Raw genomic sequence first — 19,355 nt, forward strand, 5'->3', positions numbered from 1 at the left:
CTTTATTGATCTAGTATACTACATCTAAACTTACTAATTAGTTCTAATAGTAGCTGTTTTGTTGGTGGTGGTGGTAGAATACACCAGATTTTCTATATAGAAGATCATGTATCTATAAATATTGTTTTATCTTTTCCTTTCCAAATTGGGCATCTTTTATTTCTTTTTGCTTTATTGCACTGATTAGAACTTCCAGTACAATGATGAACAGAAGCTGTGGGAATGATTCCTTCTACTTTATTTTTTATTGTTAAGATTTAGCATTCTACGGCTTGATCTTTTCCATTCAAATTTTAGAATAACCTTGTATAAGTTTACAAACAACAACAACTGGCTGTGACTTTAATAGAAATTGCATTAAACCTATACATCAGTTTGGAGAAGTAACTTCTCTAAAGTTTATGAATCTACAAATCAATGGACATGATCTATCTCTCCATTTCTTTGATTTCTTTCAACAACATTTTGTAATTTTCTTCCTAAAGATCCTTTACGTGTTAAGTGCAAGCCCAAGTATTTTGATCCCTTTGTACTGATTGAAATGATATTATGTTTTTATTTCCATATGCTTATTGTTAGCCTATAGAAATGTGATTGATTTTTATGCTCTGATCTTCTTGTATCCTGTGACTTTGCTGAACTCACTTATTAAGTTTTAGGCTTAATTTTGGTAAATTCCTTTGGATTTTCTGTAAAGGACTGACATCATTCCTGTCAGTTTTATTTCTTTCCTTTCTTATCTCTACAGTTCAAATTTTGACTTCTTGTATTATTTTAATAGTTAGAATTTCCAATACTATGTTGAATTAGAGTAGTGTGAGCAAACGCTATTGCCTTGTTCCTGATGTAAGGGGGGGAAATGTGCAGTCTTTCACCATTAAATATTATGTTTGCTGTGGGTTTTTTCCCTCTTTTTTGTATATGCTCTTTATCAAGTTGAAGAAGTTCCTTTCTATTCCTAGTTTGCTGAGTGTTTATCATGAATGGTGTTGGATTTTTGTCAAATGATTTTTCTGTGTTGATTGATATAATCACATACTTTTTCTTTGTATCTTGTTGATAGATGGGATACACTGATTGGTTAATTTTCAAATTTGAGCCAGCTTTGCATACCTGGAATACATTCTACTTTGTCATAATGTATAATTCTTTTACTAGATTTTTGGATTTGGTTTGCTAATATTTTGTTGAGGATTTTTGTGTCTAAGTTCATGAGACACATTGGTCTGTAGTTTTCTCTTGGTATGGTTTTGATAATAATTTCCTGATAAAATGATTTGGCATGTATTCCCTTCTCTTCTGTTTTCTGGAAGATTTTATGTAAAATTGATGTTATTTCTTTAAATTTAGATGACATCTGCAATGAAACTGTCTATTCTTTTTGCAAGGTCTTTAATTAAGAGTCAATTTTAATTTGGACTGTGCAGATTATCTGTTTCATCTTGGTTGAGTTTTGTTGTTTGAGAAAATGGCCCATCTCTTCTACCTGGTCAGATTTATGAGGCTAAAGTTGTTCATAATATTTTAGTATTATCCTTTTAATGACGGCAAGATCTATAATAACTTGTTAACATCCAGTTCTGCAATTTCTAATATCTTTTTCAATTCTGATGTCTTTTCTTTTCCTTTGACTTTTCTCCTTATTATGAGTATCATTTTCCAGTTTCTATACATGTCTGGTATTTTTTAAAGATTTTATTTATTTATTTGTCAGAGAGAAAGAGACCGAGCACTAGCAGGGGGAGCGGTAAGACAGAGGGAGAAGCAGGCTCCCCGCTGGCCAGGGAGCCCCATATGAGATTTGTTCTCCAGACTCTGGGATCATGAGCTGAGCCAAAGGCAGATGCTTAACCGACTGAGCCACCCATGCATTCCCTCCATGTCTGATAATTATTGATTTGACACAAGACATTGTGAATTTTACCTTCTTGGGTGCTACTTTTATATTCCAATTTTTTTGTAAACCTTTCCTCTGCAGTTCAGTTCTTACTTGGAAACAGTTCAGTCCTTTCAAATCTGATTTGTTAGGTGGTAGCAGAGCAAGATTTTAGTGTAGAGCTAACTACTTTCAGTATTGAGGCAGGATCTTTTGAGTACTCTTCCTGATGCCCAATGAATAGCAAAGTTTTCCAGTCTGGCTGCTAGAAACAGGCATTGATCTTGGCTTTTTGTGAGATCCAGTTACTGTTTCGTCCTTCATTTCATGTGTTTATTTTCCCAAACTTTGATAGTTTCCTTGTATACATACACTGACCAACATTCTGATGAGTACTTGAAGTAGACCCTCTTCAAGTCTCTGGAGTTCTCTTTTTGGTACAGTTTTCTCCTCTTTGGTCCTCTCCTCAAGGAAGCAGAGGCTTTCTTGGTTTGTCTGTACTGTTGGTTCTTTCTCCTCAACTCTGGGAGTCTGCTGGACTTTGCCTGTTCTCCCTTTCCCTGTGTTGTGTCCTGGAAATTTTCTCAAGGCAGTAAACTGAGCAATCAAAAGGGGTTACCTCATTTGTTTCCCATCTTTAAGGATCACTGTCCTTAAATGCCTGATGCCCAATGTCTTGAAAACTATTGTTTCATACATTTGTCTGGGTTTTCCATTGTTTTGGGTAAAAGTGTAATCCAATCCTTGTTACTTCACTTTGGCCAGAGTAGAAATTTGGGATTGCTTTATAAAATTTAATTTTGTTTCATCATGTCGTAAGTTTTTTGAGGTTCTAAAGTCAAATCAACAGAACATGTACATTCAAAGAATATTATTTACTATCTCTGTCCCCTCTATCTTATTTTCTTCTTCCCTGTGGTAGGAAGTATCTACAATGGGCAATGATTCCCACCTCCTGATATTCACGGCCTTTGTAATACCTTCTGTATGAGTAAGTAGCATTGAACCAATAGAATATGGCAACATAGAGTGAGTGTTACTTCTGTGATTTGGTTATAAAAGACTGTGACTGCCATCTTGCTTACAGACTCTCTCTCCTGGTTCATTAAATACATAAGTCACAAGTTGGAGAGTCCTGCATGGCAAGGTACTGTGGGTAGCTTCCATCCAACAGCCAGCAAGGACGTGAATGCCCTTCATTCAGACCATGCATTCTGCCAACAATCATATAATTGAGCTTGGAAGTGGATATTTCCTCATTTGAACCTTCAGATGAGACCCCAGCCTAGGCCAATACCTTGATTATAGATTTGTGGGAGACCTTGAAGCAGAGGATCCAGATAATCCATGTTCAGATTCCTGACACACAGAGACAATAAATATATATTGTTTTAAGCCACTAAGTTTTGGGGTAAGTTGCTACATTTCAGTAGATAACTAACAGCACTCTTTACAGATAATATTTTGATAGTTTATTCTTCCATTATTTGCTTTTTATTTTTTAGGTAAATATATATATATATATATTTTTTAGGTATATATATATATATATATATATGTATACACACACACACACACACACACACACACACACACACAGTTGATATTCATTATTCACAGATACCATATCTGCAAATTCACCTAACTGCTAAAATTGACTTATAACCCCCAGATCAATGTGGTGCTTTTGTAGTCATAGCAGACATGCACAGAACAGTGAAACATTTGAGTTGCTTCATGCACACATTTCCATGTGAGGTTGAACTGAGGGGATGTTCTTCCTCTTGTTCCAGCTTTCAAGAGGATGGAGACAACCTGGGCAGTGTACTGTAGGGCACTCGGGTAGAATTTGAATCCAGCTCTGGCACCTGTTACTGGAGTGACCTCAGGAAAGTCACTTAATGCTTCTGAACTTCATTTTCTCTTTTGTAAAATAAAGAAAGTAGAATCTACCAGAATGAGTTGATTTTAAGATTGTTGTAAAAGTTGTACAAGTTGTATAATTCACAAAGTTGCAATTTAAGATTATAATCCATGTAATATATATGTATTATGTGTGTGTCTTATGCATATGTATGTATATAAGTATATATATTTCTATATTTCCCCTAGGAGCAGTGTTTCACCATTCACTAATTCTGGTTGCAGCAACCTTATATAGAACATATCTATAATGAATAATGGGACTTGACTGTATATATATTCATTCATTTTCACATTTTATAAAACTAAGTGGTAATAAACCATTTTCATTTTCCCCCATAATATTATATCCTGAATTTCACTCCATATAGTTATGTAGAGATTTTTGTCTCTCTTATGAATAGTACTGTTTTATGTGTATACCAGACCTCTGTTAGTAGATATTTGTCTTTTGATATTAAAAAAATGGTAAAATGATTATACTAATTATACTAATGAAACAGTATTGTAATGAATAATCGTTTGACCTTTTTTTGTCCTTTTTTTTTTTTGCCAGTGCAGCTTTAAAATATATTCTTGGAAGTGGAGTTTCTGAATCAAAGGGTAGAAGTTATGACAATGACTTTTGACAATCCTCCCCTTAAGAGGTGGGGGGATCAATTCCCATGTGATTGTCAGTGGGCAGGCCTTCCTGAATCATTTTTGGCAAACAGAAGACAGAAGAAGTAATGAGATATCACTTCCAATTTAGGTTATAAAGACTGGCTTCTATCTCATGTGCCCTTGTGTGCAGGCTCTCTCTCTCTCTCTCTCTCTCTCCTTTGACTCACTTGAACCTGATAGAAGCAAGCTATCACATTATGACGCAGGCTTGAGGAGAGGGAAGACCACTATCATGTCAGGATAATCAGGTAGCCTATAGGAAGGCTCACATAGGGCGCCTGGGTGGCTCAATCAGTTAAGCGTCTACCTTCCAGGACCCTGGGTCCTGGGATCGAGTCCCACATTGGGCTTCCTGCTTAGCGGGGAGTGTGCTTTACCCTCTCCCTCTGCTGTTGCCCCTGCTTGTGCCCTCTCGCTTCCTCTCTCTCGTCAAATAAATAAATAAAATCTTTTTTTTTTTTTTAAGGCACTCATAGTAAGGAACTGAGCTTGGAAAATGATATTCTGAGACTTATCATCAGCCATTGATTGAATCTGAAAGCATATCCTCCTCCACTTGAGTCTTGAAATAACTGCAGCCCTGACCAACAGCTTAACTGCAACCCCATGAGACTAAATCTGAACCATCCAGCTAAGCTGTTCCCAGATTGACTCACAGAAATATGTGACGTTTATAGTTTCAAACTGCTAAGTTTCGGGTAATTGATTAAACAGCAACAGACAACTAATACATGTATTTTTGCTAGCTATTGCTAAAACACCTATACAGGGGCTGTATCATTTTTCTGTCCTACATGAGAATTCTTGATTCTTACCAACACCGTCTATTTCCAAAATTAGAATACTTTTTTTAAAACGAGCTAATAAATGAGAAATAGTATCTTACTGCAGCTTTAATTTGTATTTATTTCATTATGAGGGAAGTCTCCTTCAGTTTCTTGTTTAATGAGATACATTAGGGACAGCTTCTCATCACTCTTTGGATCAAGATCTGCAGTTTTTACGATTCCTATAAGGCTCTCCATGGTTTGATCCCTTCCCATATCTACAGCTTCCACTGGCATCACTCCATGAGGATTCTGAATGAATCATCACTGTACCCTTAGTGCCTAACACAGTGGCTACACACTCTTAAGCCTGAGGCATGTAATAAATACTGATATAACTGTGGGAGTTTAAATTGAAGGGAATGATCGCAACTGCCCACTTCTTACCCTCTTCTTGGTCTTGACCAAAAGTTAGGCCTCTCTTTTCCCACAGGCCCCTAAGCTTTGGCTCCTCCCCAACTTTAAACCCAGTCTAAAGCAATATCTTTATGCAGAACATCCTCCCTTAACAGCTTTTTCTCAGTATCTGAGGACCCCAGAAACATTTTAAGGTGCCCTGTTTTTGGCACATGCACACTCCTACTTCTTCAAAGTTCCTGCTAACCCATCTTAACCCTAGGGGGAAAAAAAAGGCCGGAGTGGGGGGCGGAGAACCCTTTTGCAACCATCTTTCTTTTATTTTTTAAAAAGATTTTATTTATTTGAGAGAGAAAGAGAGAACACAGAGGGAGAGAGGGAGAAGCAGACTCCCCACTCAGGAGGGAGCCCCATGCAGGACCCTGAGATTATGAACTGAGCCCAAGGCAGAGGCTTAATTAACCAACTGAACCACCCAGGTGCCCCTGCAGTCATCTTTCTGAATAAAATCTCTCCCTATCTAAGTCCAGATTTGTTCTTACTTGACATGAGAAGTGTAAGTGCTCAATGTAAAACTGCTGCTCATTTAATTACGTGAGCCAAAAATAATGGCTCCTTTGAAAACCATGATGATTCAAAAGCGGATCTACTTAAGCACATGAAACATGTTAACACACATGTAACACATATTCATTTATATTTTATAAATATATAAAATCCTGGCATAAGACCTAAAGGTTATGGTAAGTGCTTTGTAGGTTCGTTATTTTTTCACGTGATGTTTTCCTGAAAAATCTAACCTCCTCGCGGGCTTTCTCTCCATTTTTATCTTGTTTTTCAGTCTCTCCTTTCTCTGTGTCAATCTCCCGCTCTGAGTCTCCCGCGCTGTGTCCTTTAGCGCCCCACTTCGGTTCCTCTGCGCCCCGTGTTCTGCCCTTCAGGCTCCCATCGCTGCCTACACAGGTCTCTCCTTCGCTCGGTCATTGCGGCCCCTACTTTCTCCGGCTTCTCAACGTCATCGCTCTGGGCCTCGGTCTCCTCCCCGTCTCAGTTTTCCTTTCTTCTGTCCGCCCCTGCAACTCATTCCTACAGTAGTAATTTCCTCTAGAGAATTCCTTATCATCGTTTTTAGTTTAAAGTTCATTTCTGCTGTGTACCCCTTCCCACCGACCCTCCCTCCCCACAGTGACCTCTCCCACCACTTCGGCCCCTCTTTCTCACAGTGGCACCTACGCGGAGGAGACTATCATTTCACATTTCACCCCTCTCAGCAACTAGAACCTCCCGGTGTAGGGCTGTACCATTTACAAACATGTTTAAGTAGTGTCGTCAATGAGAGTATTTTAACATTCCAAATTCCTCCTCTTTTACCAAATGCAATCTTTTAATAGAGGTCGTACACTCAAACTTCTTCCCCAATCTTCCTTTAAAAGCTCTCTGCAAAACTTCGCACCTCACTGGTTTGTATAATCCTCCTTTCCGTCATCTTGCCCCCTCCCCTCGCTGCCGCGGTGGCACAGTCCAAACTCAGGTTAGGAATAAACCAAATTCCTCCGCATGTACGGACCTGACCGGACTCTTAATATGGCGGCTCCCACAACAAGACACAGAGCCTGGGAGACGCCATCTTGCCTCCTGAACAAAGCCGCCGAGGATGCGGAGCGGGCAAAACCGCCCAGTACGGCACAGCGCAGGCTCGGGAGCCCCGCGCTGCGCTCTCCCAGACAGGAAGCGGGAGAGTTCGCCAGTATGGCTGTGACAGCTGTCCCGGTTAAAGCGGTGATGGGCGTTTCGGGATCTGATAAAAGAGCCGCAAATCGGAAGGCGGGTATGTGCGGTGAGTCCGTTGGATTGATAACAGGAGGGGAGGGGTCTTTGAGAGTCAGTGATTGGAGGTTTATGAAGTCAGAGGTGGGGAGGTTTGTGGGATTAATGTTGGGTTTATTTGGGAGTCAGGGTTGGAGTGAGGTATGAGATTAGTAATTGGGGACTGATGTGTCAGTGATGGGATTATCTGTGGGATCAGAAATGACGTTCAGGGGGACTGAATGGGGTCAGTGATTCAGGGGACTCTGGAGAATCAGTGATTGGGGAGGGGGCTTGGACTAAATGACCGGGACATCCATGTCGTGGTCAGTGATGTGATGTGATGTGATGGTCATGGGGAAGTTCTGTGGGTGTGTCATTGCTAGGCCCGAGGATTCAGAAATTTAGAGGGAGCAATAGTGGGATCAGGCAGTCATGATGAGCAGCCCCAATTTACTGGGAAAGACTTTTACATACATTAAAATTTCCACAGGTTTTAGGCAACCCTTGAGTTCTTAAAGGTTAGACCCCTTCTCAGTTCACTATTGGGCCCTTAGTCTGGTGCCTGCCACCACACCCCATGATCATTTTAAAACAAGACCGAACAAATTAAAAAGGTTGGATTATTACCAAAAGTGTGATTTTCGGCCTTTTTCTAAGCTTATTGAAATCATTTTATATTTTGTTCAAGAAACACTTACTGAGCACCTGCTGGGTACCCGGACATGAGCATGACTATTTTGGTTGTTTCCTTCCAGATCAGTTTTGACAACACCTGGCATACTCCATATAAAGCAGTCTTCCTGTCATGGGAGCATTCAGTTCCTGTGAACCAGTTCAGTCTTGTATGAATGACTCCCCCTGGGGCCGAGAAAAATTGACAAGGTATATACCTTCCTGCATTGTAGTATATTCTCTTGTATGAGTGGTTCCAACCTATCACCATTTTTATACTCAGATGACTGCACTGTTGAAAATCTGCAATTATAGTTTAAGCAGAAAACATCTTAAAATTAACATTTTGGTCCATGAATATTGATTGGCAGGAGAATTTGCTGAGTTGAGGGAAAATATAAAAGACCTCCTGGGAGATTATCGGAATTCAGCTGCTGATTCTTTCTGGGAAATAAGGGAATACATTTCTCAGTTTTCCACTTGGCTCTGGCCATGCTTATTGCCAGGGAAGTCCCGTCTGCGGTTAATCTTTATGTAAATCTATTCATGTTTATTGCCTTATAAAAATATTCTACAAATAGAATTACTGGTTCATAGGGAAACAATAGGCTGTTAGTCAATATGAAACATATCTAATACAATTAAATCACCTTGACCAAGTTCTGTATCATCACAGTGTAGTCACAAGAGGAATTTCTTCACCTAGTGCTTCCTGACCCTTCTGCAAGGACCAAACAGCCTTATGCCTGGTTGTCCCATCATCCACCTGACTTCTAGTGGTGGATGTTTCTGGACTGGTGAATATGGAAGCTGCAGACTAGGAGACTGGGAGCCTGTGAAAATGTCCTTCTCATCACCAGTTTTGCTTTTTCAGGCATCTGCCCTTTTAGAAGAGAGCAGAAAATGATGAAGTCCCAGGTGAGTTGCTTTTATTTTTAATTTTTAAAATTTCCTCTTTATTTTCTGTCCGGTCAAATGGGAAAGTACAGATAGCTAAAATTTGGAGTAGGGAAAAGGTAGCCAAAATAAAGATCAAGACCTAGAAAGAGTTCCTAGGTAACATGTAGATAACCTGGCCTGAAAACATTTTAAAAAAATGGATGTACCAATTTTTCTGAGTTTCTTGCAGACATCATCAGTTACATGATTTGCAGTCCTCTAAAGAGAAAACAGATACATTTCTCATGGGAAGAAAATATTTCTTGCCATGTAGGACTAAAATAAATTTCCATTCTGGGTCTTTCTCTAATGGAGTACGCAGTGTTCTCACCAACATTCCTATGGTAAATGCAACAGATTTCTTATAGCTGTATCATAAAATGATCTCTTTTAGAACGAAGGTATCATAATGTCATAGCCAAATGCCTTGAACCTTATTCTTCAGAGCTAGGCTCATCAACCTACTGCCTGTAGGCCAAATCCAGATCTCTGTTTTTATGAACAGTTTTATTGGCAGCACAGCCATACCGTTTGTTCATGTATTGTTGTCTATGGCTGTTTTTTGCCACAACTGTAGTGTTGGTTAAGTACAACAGAGACCGTGTGGCCTGCAATGCTGAAAATACAAACTTTACGGAAAAAGTTTGTTAGATTTCTAGTTTAGAGGACTGAATTGATTACACAGGCTTCCTATTGTCCAGTTTTATCTACTGATAAAATCTAGATAACACAGGATGGGTACATTTTGAATGGTCTTCCTAAATATATTTTCCTCCCAAAAGGCAGTTCTTAAATTCTAATTATCTGGCAAAGCTTTGTAGAGTATGGACCGCTGATGCTCCATACCCTTTGCTGTGATTTCAGATTATATAAGATCACTGTCCAGCTCAAGGCCAGTTCCTTCTCCGCACTTCTGTTTTTAACAGTCCGTATTACTTTTCCTCCCTGCCAACATTGCCTATAAAGACGGTATATAAATTTTAAACTATATAAACAATAAAAATTTAAAAACTGAGACACTCTTTAACTTAAACTCTCCTCCCCCTGAGATTGTCAGTTTCACCATTTGTTTGTAATCTTCCAGACGTTTTCAATATGGGTATAAGTGTGATTAAGTATGTATGAGTGTCTCTTTATTGTTTTTCTCTTTTGGAAAAATAATGTTACAGTAAACATTCCATGCTATACCTTGTTTTTTAATTTTACTGCATCATATAAAGATTTTTGAATATCTTCCCATGCCAGTATCTAGATTTCTTTATTATCTTAGCAGATGCATAATATTTCTTTGCAGCCTGGTTGACTTGGGACTGTTTTCTTATCCTTAAAATGGAAATTAGAATCCTCATAGGGTTGTTGTGAAAGTTAAGCGAATAAAAACCATGCCTGGAACTGTATCTTGGGATGGTTTGTTCTGTATTAAGTGTCAGTTGTTGTTATTGTTAGTATTATTATTATTATGTCATCATCACTGTTATTGTGAAATTTAGAAATCTCATATATATTTTACAGTAATAGAGCTTAACAAGTGAGTTTTATTGCAAAAAGACAGGGTTGTTTTCTTGTGGATATCAGTAGCTTTAGAATTGTGCTGTCCAGGACAGAGCCACCAGCCATCTGTGGTTACTAAACATTTTTAAGTTGGCTAGTCTGAATTGAGATGTGCCATAAGTGTAAAATACATACTGAGTTTAGAAGATCGAGTTCCAAAAAGCTCACTAATAATTTCTAAAGATTGGTTACACTTTGAAATGATATTTTGGGTGTATGGGTACACATATATGTATTTGAAAATTAGTTTTTGATTGTGGCTACTGGAAAGTTTAAAATTACCTGTCTGGTTAGTCTTGTATTTCTATTAGAGCAGCTTTAGAAAAGGAAAATGGATTTTTTATTAGCTTAATAAATCCAACTACCAGGGCTAATTAACTTTATATGCCTGTTTTTTAGGAAGAGGGATTTCTATTTTTTCCATAATGTCCAGAAGTGAAGTCATTGTTTGCACACATCTATTCTTCCTTTCTCTTTCTAACACCTGCTTGCCTTCATGTCTTCCATTCTCCCAGTCACCCAAACCACAAAAAATGTTTGTAGATGATAAAAGTACAATTTCCCACTGAGTATGTACTATGTTTTTCTCACAATTAACAAAATTTATGCATATATAGTATATTGAAGCATTTGAGTATAATTACTTTTTTAAAGATTTTATTTATTTGCGAGAGCGAGCATGCATGTGCAAGTTGGGGGGAGGAGCAGAGGGAGAAGGAGCAGGAGAAGCAGACTCCCCACTGAGCATGGAGCCCTACTCAGGGCTTAATCCTAAGACCCTGAGATCATGACCTGAGCCGAAGGCAGACGCTTAACCAACTGAGCCACCCAGGCACCCCGAAGCATTTGGGTATAATTAATAAAGCAAAATCAGAATGTTAGAATTACATCTATCAATCTTTCTGTCAGAATGGATTTTCTCTACATTTCACATTTATTTTCTTCTCATGTCACTCTTATTCAGATCAAAAGAAAATAACTGATTAATGCACAAAACTATTTTTAACTAAACATGAACTTGATTTTATTCTCTATAATCGTCATTCATTCCTTTTAAGCAAACATTTGTTGAGTACCTAATGTGTGTCATATGCACTGGCTGGCTGTGGAGTATCTCAAGAAGATTTAGGTATGGTTTTTTTTCTGGGAGGAATGCAGAGAAAAATTAGGTAAACAGATATGGAAACCAGCATTGACGAATAAAACCTCTATAATAGACATGGGAGCAAGGAAGTGTTAGAGCAGAGACAGGGGAGCAACCAGCTTTCTAAGGAAGTAGAAAATAGGCTGAAAAGATTATTGAACTTTGAATCATGAGGGAAGTAGGATAAGAATAGGAAACATTTGTGGGGCGCCTGGGTGGCATAGCGGTTAAGCATCTGCCTTCGGCTCAGGGCGTGATCCTGGCATTATGGGATCGAGCCCCACATCAGGCTCCTCCGCTATGAGCCTGCTTCTTCCTCTCCCACTCCCCCTGCTTGTGTTCCCTCTCTCGCTGGCTGTCTCTATCTCTGTCAAATAAATAAATAAAATCTTAAAAAAAAAAAAAAAAAAAAGAATAGGAAACATTTGCAAAAGTAGAAAGAGCAGAGTGATTTTAGGAAGGCTAAGAATTTGAGGAAAACTAAAATATAGGGTGTTTCATGGGAAGTTTGACTAAGGGTATTATTAAAACAATAAGATATAAAAGATCTTGTTTACAATATCAAGGAGGCAATGTGGAGTGCAGTGGTCAAGAACTCAAGCTGTCATTCAGAATACCTGCTTTTAAATCTGCGAGTTAATCGTATATTCATTATATAATCTCTGGCAAATAGTTACTTAACCACTGTAATCCTTGGTTTTCTCCTATGTAAAATGAGGAAATTAATAAGGCTGTTTAAAGGACAAAGTAAATGCCTGGCAGCTTGTGGTGTGAATATGGGACTTGGTGTGGGATGAGAGGCATCTTAAGATTGAGATGACTGAGATGAGACTGATTGTAAATGCAAGGATGGAACCAAGGGATGCTTTTAAGCAGGGGAATGTTGCTGTTTGAAACAGTGTTTATTTTTTTTTTATTCTGAGAGCAAAATTTGATAATAATGAAATATTTAGGGGGAAAACCTAAAAAACGGCTTAAAATAATACAGATCACTCAGATTCTGCTATTAGATGACAACTATTGTGAACATGATGGTGACATAATTAAAATAGGCACTTTTCCCTCCAGAAATACCTTATGGCTGTACACTTACCCAAGTCTTTTATTTTAATGTCACGTTAATAATCTGTTACGGGTTGTTTTTTTTTTTTTATGAGTGTTTGCTGCGTAATTCTTGTTAAATCTTTTTTCAGTATTGCTATTGTAATTGGTGTACTTCATTATATTATTAGGTTTTGCATATAAATATAGAACTATTCATTAAGGAGAAGCTATGATTGTTTTCCTATAAAATGAAGGGATTAGATTATGATCTTCAAGAACTCTGACACTCTGTGATTCTCCTAACTGTGTTTTCTCTTTTTAATGTTTTACTTTAAAAGACTTTCTCTGCTCTATAATTATTACTAAAAATCTTCCCATGTTTTGTTTTGTTACTTTAATGTTCTTGGCTATCTTTTTAGAGTTTAAATTTTTGCTCCATCCAGGGGCCCCTGGGTAGCACAGCGGTTAAGCGTCTGCCTTCGGCTCAGGGCGTGATCCCGGAGTTCTGGGATCGAGCCCCACATCAGGCTCCTCTGCTATGAGCCTGCTTCTTCCTCTCCCACTCCCCCTGCTTGTGTTCCCTCTCTCGCTGGCTGTCTCTATCTCTGTCAAATAAATAAATAAAATCTTAAAAAAAAAAAATTTTTTTTGCTCCATCCAGAATGTATGTTTTCTATTTTTTTTTTTGATATGTTTTCTATTATCCAAGACATAAGAAATGGCATATTCGTTTGCCAGGGCTACTGTAACAAAGTACCACAAACTGGGTGGATTAAACAGTAGAAATGTATTGTCTCATAGTTCTGGAAGCTAGAAGTCAAAACTCAAGGTATCAGCAGAGTTGGTTCCTTCTGAAGGCTGGAGGACCCATCTGTTCCAGGCCTCTCTCCTTGGCTTGTAGATGACCATCTTCTTCCCATGTCTCTTCATATCATCTTTCTTCTAGGTGTATCTGTCTCTCTGTTCAAATTTCTCCTTTTGTTACAGACAGCAGTCATCTTGGATTAGGGTCCACCCTAATGACCTCATAGAAATACACCTGCAATGACCCTGTTTCCAAATAAGGTCAGATTCTGAGAAACTGGTGATTAGCAGTTTAACATATGAATTTTAAGGGGATGCAATTCTACCTTTAACATGTGGATTTGATATTATTCTTTTCCTGTTTACTATCCAGTTGTTTCAGTATTATTCTTTGAATAATCTGTCTTCCTCTCAGTTATATGAATGCTGCCCTTATCATTTATTAAATTACCATTTGCATCAAGTAGGCATCTTCTGTTTTCCTGATCTGTGTCTGGCTCTTCTTGTAAAGACAGGATTTTGTATTGTTTCTCCCAAATACCGTGATGCAAAACTAGGTGTAGTATAGTTTTGTATACTGCAATAGAAATGATGAGAATGATCACTTCAGATTGAACAGGAATATACTGTTACAGGGCTTAGTATCATTCAAGGATGTGGCTGTGGATTTTACCCAAGAGGAGTGGCAGCAACTGGACCCTGCTCAGAGGACCCTGTATAGGGATGTGATGCTAGAGAACTTCAGCCACCTGGTCTCAATGGGTAAGGATGGCTTCCCTGCATAATTCAGATTTGTCCATCCACATGCCTTTCCTCATCAGTGCTGTGGTCGGTAGTACCTGACATATATAATGACTTTTATGATCTTCAGACCTTCCCAAATGAAGGTCATTATTTTTGCTGAGGGCCACTTGGACTGCTTCATTGTAGCCCTCCTGAAAATATACCTTCACTTTTTCCTTCAGTGCAGTCAATCTCAGTTCCTCTGTGATTTCCACTTAATAGGATATCCAGTTTCCAAACCAGATGTCATCTCTAAGTTGGAGCAAGGAGAAGATCCATGGACCATAAAGAGAGACATACCAAATTGGATCTATCCAGATGAAAATCAGGCAGATGAGAGACAAGGGAAGTGAAATATCAGTTTGTTTTGTTTTCTTAATTGATTGATGCCTAAGGTTTATGTTCTGTCTTTATTGAAATCTCTTATTCTTTGTCCCTATGCCGAGAATTTAGTAGGTATTCAACAAATAATTAAATAATAGTGAGATTTTATAAGGGAGAGCTGTTTCTGATGATTTTTCTCCCTGCATATATGTGTATCTTTAACACCTTATATTGGAGGCAATAGAAAGGCAAATTCCTCCCAGGAACATAGGTTGTACTTTAGATGGTAAGACCTCCAAGTACATGGCTCTACACAATTATATATCAAATATAGTTACCATTTTAAAAGTTCAGAGAAAATGAGAGTCTAAAGATAGGACAATTCGAGAAGGCATTTTTCAGAGCATACAGCTGTAGCTGCTTTGAAAGATACATAAAGTGTTGATGATACTGAGGGAGGAGGGTAAAGGCAGACTGTGGTGGGGAGAGTATATGAACAAAACCTTGAAGTTAGAGAATTAAGGCTTTTTTGGGAAAACTTTGCTAGTTTTACTTGGTACACATAGAAGGTATTTATGACAAGTAGTGAAATATAAGCTTGGGTTCTAGGTCTGAGTCTGATACTGAATCCATACTAGGATCTTGGATTTTTCTGTTGTTTTTGTTAGTTAGGAGAGTTAAAGTATCTTGAGTACAGAGGGACCTTGTTTCTGTGGATAGTGGTGGCATAATAATAGTAAATATATATATGTAGCAAATGGTTTTTAAGATAAATGAATTCAAAAGGTGAAAAAGGTTTCCTTTCAGAAAGCAGGGAAAATGGAAAGATTCTAGAATAATAATCCAAGATGAGAGTGGTAATAACGCAGATACTTTTCTATCTCCTTCAGTTCTAATTTTTCCATGAATTTTTCTCTTTAACATCCTTTTCCTTCCACTCATCTGGTCATAATATATGCTGTACTGTCTTACGAGATGGCCTATCCCCATCCCTGTGTTGTGAGTTCATCAACTACATGGATTAATCATTTGTCTTGTTCTCCTGCATTCTGTTAATTGTTCCTTACAATTGTTTTACTTTATCTTTCTTTCTTTTAGACAGGAAAAGTAACCTTGACAACCCCAAACCATGTATTTTGGGGTCTGTTTCCTTCAGTAATAATATCCTGAAAGGAGTCACAAAGGATGGTTCATTGTACTCCATCTTAAAAGTCTGTCAAGATGGTGGCCAGCTGCAGAGATGTCAGGAAAACCAAGACAAGCTTTTCAGGCAAGTAACAGTCATCAACAACAAAACAGTGACTGTGGAGTCAGGCCATAAATATAATGCATTGGGAAAAATATTTCGTGAATGCATAGAGCCAGATTCTTTAAGACAAAGATCCCATAACTATGATGTATTTAAAAAGAACTTGAAATATAATATTGACCTACGTAGTTGTAATAAGAGCAATTCAAGAAAAAACCCTGATGAGAGTTTTGGATGTGGAAAATCATCTAGCCATGGTGCATCTGATTCTAATCTTGAGAAAATTCACAATGGATTAATGCCCTGTAATAATAATCAGTGTGGAAACATTTTTAGTAGTAAACAATCCCTTATTCAATATCAGAATGTTGAAACTAAGGAGAAAACCTGTGTATGTACTACATGTGGAAAAGCCTTTGCTAAGAAGTCACAGCTCATTGTACATCAACGAATTCATACTGGAAAGAAACCATATGATTGTGGTGCATGTGGGAAAGCCTTCAGTGAGAAGTTTCATCTCATCGTACATCAGAGAACTCATACTGGGGAGAAACCTTATGAATGTTCTGAATGTGGAAAAGCCTTCTCTCAAAAATCTTCGCTCATTATACATCAGAGAGTTCACACTGGGGAAAAACCATATGAGTGTAGTGAATGTGGGAAAGCCTTCTCCCAGAAATCACCCCTCATTATACATCAGAGAATTCACACTGGAGAGAAACCTTATGAATGTAGAGAATGTGGGAAGGCCTTCTCCCAGAAGTCACAGCTGATTATACATCATAGAGCTCATACTGGAGAGAAGCCATATGAATGTACTGAATGTGGGAAAGCCTTCTGTGAGAAGTCCCACCTCATTATACATAAAAGAATTCACACTGGAGAGAAACCCTACAAATGTGCTCAGTGTGAAGAAGCCTTCAGCAGGAAGACAGAACTCATTACACATCAGTTAATTCATACCGGGGAGAAACCTTATGAATGTACTGAATGTGGAAAGACCTTCTCCAGGAAGTCACAGCTCATCATACATCAGAGAACGCATACTGGAGAAAAACCTTATAAATGCAGTGAATGCGGAAAAGCCTTCTGTCAGAAATCACATCTCATTGGACATCAGAGAATTCACACAGGAGAAAAACCTTATATATGCAGTGAATGTGGGAAAGCCTTCTCTCAGAAGTCCCACCTCCCAGGACATCAGCGCATTCATACAGGAGAGAAACCTTACGTATGTGCTGAATGTGGAAAGGCCTTTTCCCAGAAGTCAGACCTTGTTTTACATCAGAGAATTCATACTGGGGAAAGACCATATCGGTGTGCTGTATGTGGGAAAGCATTCATTCAGAAGTCACAACTCACCGTACATCAGAGAATTCATAACGGTGGTAAAATCATAATGAACTGAACACAGAAAAGCCTTCTCAGCATTAGCTCAAGCCTTAATAAATACTAGGAAGCTAATTGACTTTATATTTATGGGACATCTTTATAGATAAAATTTTACAAGAGAATTCATGTCTGTAGTGTGGTGATACCTAGCTCAGCAAAGATAATGGAAAATAATCATAAATGAAGAACATTTTCAATATGGTGTGTAAAACTTTTAAAGTTATGGTCAGTAGAACAAATTATGTATATAGAATATTGTCAAGTTACATATTCTTTATTATACCACATTAATAATAACCAGACATTGTGAAATTGCTAATATTAGCTTGGCATAATTTTGGCCATACAGTCATTCCCAATAAAGGACATGAAGAAAGCGTGGATTAAAAAAAAAAAAACCAGTTCCTAGAAATTACATCATAAGGAGGGGCTTAGCATGACCCCTAAAGATACATGGAAGATTCTTGTACAAAGATGGAAATATGGGTGGATCAGATTCAGTACAGGTGATGTTTATGCATTTTCTCATCTCAAGCATGTAAGTTGACCTGTCTCTTTGGAAGGATCCTGGACCTTGAAATTGATGCGCGTTGACCAGATCTCCCATTTATTCTTCCTCACTGAGAGTTTGGTATTATGGAAATGGTTTGGTACTGAGCCAGATGGTCTTGTGTTTTAATCCTGGCTCAGCTACTCACAGATTGTGTGACTTCAAGCAAGCCTATTTCACCCATCTGAATATTTTTTATCATTAAAAAAAAAAAGTACAATGTAGAGCAAGTTTTCAGTTAATATTAGTTCTTTTTAACTTTCTTCTCTATCCTCTGGCAACTAGATGCTAAGACTAATGTGTAAAAGTTACATCTAAACTCACTTAGCATTTCAGACACTCTGCTTTTGATATCCCCTTCCCATGACTGTTCATTTTACTGTCTTTGACCCTGGTGGCCTTGATTCTTGGTATGTTCAAGTGACATTTTATTATACTTTTGTTATTTTTTACATACGTTTATATAAACTGGTGATTGCACATAAAGACCCTGTCTAAGGTCTCTTCAGTTCTTCGACTCCTGCCCTGCAACCCCAACTGTTTTCCCTGGGAACAAAGGACACTTGCAGAGCAGAACTCTTGGGGTGAGAAATTCTGTCTGCCACAGATTTGAGAACTTGATATCTCTAAAATGTCTCCTGCTCTCTTTGCTGTGGTTCTGCCTTTTTGTCCGTGAGCATTTGCAGATGAGCACACTGCTTGTGCTGCCTGCAGAAGGGCAGTACTTGGCAACAATGAGGGTGTCTGTATACTTATGTTCACGTGGTTCTTCATGTAGCTCCCACTTGCTTCCTTCACATTTCCTACCCACCTTATCCTCTTCCTGAATGGCGGAACTGTCTCTTGGGAAAAGATGGGGACCCTCTGGATGAGAACCTCTGCAGGGGAGAGGGCATGCCTAATGGGGACATGGGAAATCCCTAGTCCGTGTAGACAAATTCTTGGTTTCATTATGAACAGTGAGCTGAGAACACTGACGTCAGATATAAATTGACCATTCAGACCTGGAAAAGAAGGCGTAGGAGTACATCTTTTGGGCTGAACTACTCTGAGGTTTTCTCAAGGAAGATGTCCCAACTGATCCTTATGAAGGCATGAGAAGGACCAAAAAAAAAAAAAAATCTTTTTGAGAACACACAGGAATTTAGTGAAGAGTGAGTTCTATATAGTGACAGCTATGGAACTAATGCAGATATAACAAAGATTCATAATTCCTACTTATAGGTCTCCCGTTTGGTTTTCTACTGTCACAAACCTCCAGGCAACCTTGTTGATCTGATGATGGGCTTCTATAAGAATCCCAATTTAGACTCAGCACCTACTGATTTAATACTTCACCACTTCTTTTTTGAGCATTTTATTAGAGGAGCTAATCAGTGCAATGAAGCAAGAACAGGAAAATAGGCATAAGGATTAGAAAGGAAAAAGTAATATGAACATTGTAGATT

At 38.3% G+C, this 19,355-nt stretch overlaps 1 protein-coding gene across 1 annotated transcript; it reads left to right on the forward strand.

Moving 5' to 3' along the window:
* Positions 1-7,240: 7,240 nt before the first annotated feature.
* LOC123803678 (uncharacterized) lies at positions 7,241-18,592 on the forward strand. Its single transcript, XM_087867850.1, is given in 6 exon segments — positions 7,241-7,483; positions 9,002-9,045; positions 14,245-14,371; positions 14,615-14,741; positions 15,819-17,353; positions 17,356-18,592. Coding segments are annotated over 6 exon segments (1,965 nt in total). The 5' UTR covers positions 7,241-7,395; the 3' UTR covers positions 17,400-18,592.
* The last annotated feature ends 763 nt before the right edge of the window (positions 18,593-19,355 follow it).

This window comes from Ursus americanus, chromosome 15 (assembly GCF_024610735.1).
Source record: "Ursus americanus isolate L20-20 chromosome 15, mUrsAme1.1.p, whole genome shotgun sequence".
Lineage (NCBI taxonomy): Eukaryota > Metazoa > Chordata > Mammalia > Carnivora > Ursidae > Ursus > Ursus americanus.